Here is a 637-nt window from a genome sequence, read left to right as displayed (position 1 = left end):
GGCTCCCCGCAGGCACCACACAGGGGCCGGGGCTGCGGGCTGCCCGCCTGGGGGACAGAACCCAGCCTGGCCTGGCGGCTCCCTGACTGGGGGCGGGGCGCCAGGAGCCTCCGCCCCACCGAGGGACCCCCACAGGCCCCCGGAGAGCATCTCCCAGCCAGGGCCCAGGCGACCCACGGCCCGGCCAGACCAGGAACCGGAGCCCCACCCGGCCCGGGTGCAGAGGGGCAGGGGCGGGAGCCACGTGGGCTCCCACGCCCGCGCTGACCGCAGGCGCCAGGCGCGCCCTGCGTGGACACGGCGGCGGCCGGGGACGGCGACAGGCGCTGCCCGCGGCCGCGCGGCCACACTCACTTGAATATGGCGATGAGCAGGTTGAGCAGCAGGATGTTGGTGAACAGCAGGTACAGGCAGAGCAGGGTGGCCGTCAGCCACTCGGGGAACGCGGGCTCCTGCCGCTCGGCGTCGTGCTCAGGGCACTTGGGCTTGTGGGGGTCCACGCCGAGGGGACTGCACTTTTCCAGGCTGAAGTCCACTCCTGCACGGGGGCCCAGCAGGTCACCGGGCCAGGCCGAGAAGGTCCGGGAGACACCGGCCCGCCCAGCGTCCTGCGCCCCCGGCCGCGGCTCCAGGCCCC

The 637-nt window shown here is 75.4% G+C and overlaps 1 protein-coding gene across 1 annotated transcript in view; it reads right to left on the bottom strand.

Moving 5' to 3' along the window:
* Positions 1–637, bottom strand: part of TRPM2 (transient receptor potential cation channel, subfamily M, member 2) — a 23631-nt gene that overhangs the window by 3338 nt on the left and 19656 nt on the right. The window contains 1 exon segment of the mRNA XM_012731191.1: positions 355–538. Coding sequence (XP_012586645.1) covers positions 355–538 — 184 coding nt within the window.

The sequence above is a fragment of the Condylura cristata genome, unplaced genomic scaffold, assembly GCF_000260355.1.
Source record: "Condylura cristata isolate star-nosed mole 26May11 unplaced genomic scaffold, ConCri1.0 scaffold00003, whole genome shotgun sequence".
NCBI lineage: Eukaryota > Metazoa > Chordata > Mammalia > Eulipotyphla > Talpidae > Condylura > Condylura cristata.
The sequence above is the reverse complement of the archived record's forward strand: the minus strand, read 5'-3'. Positions and strand labels throughout refer to the sequence as shown.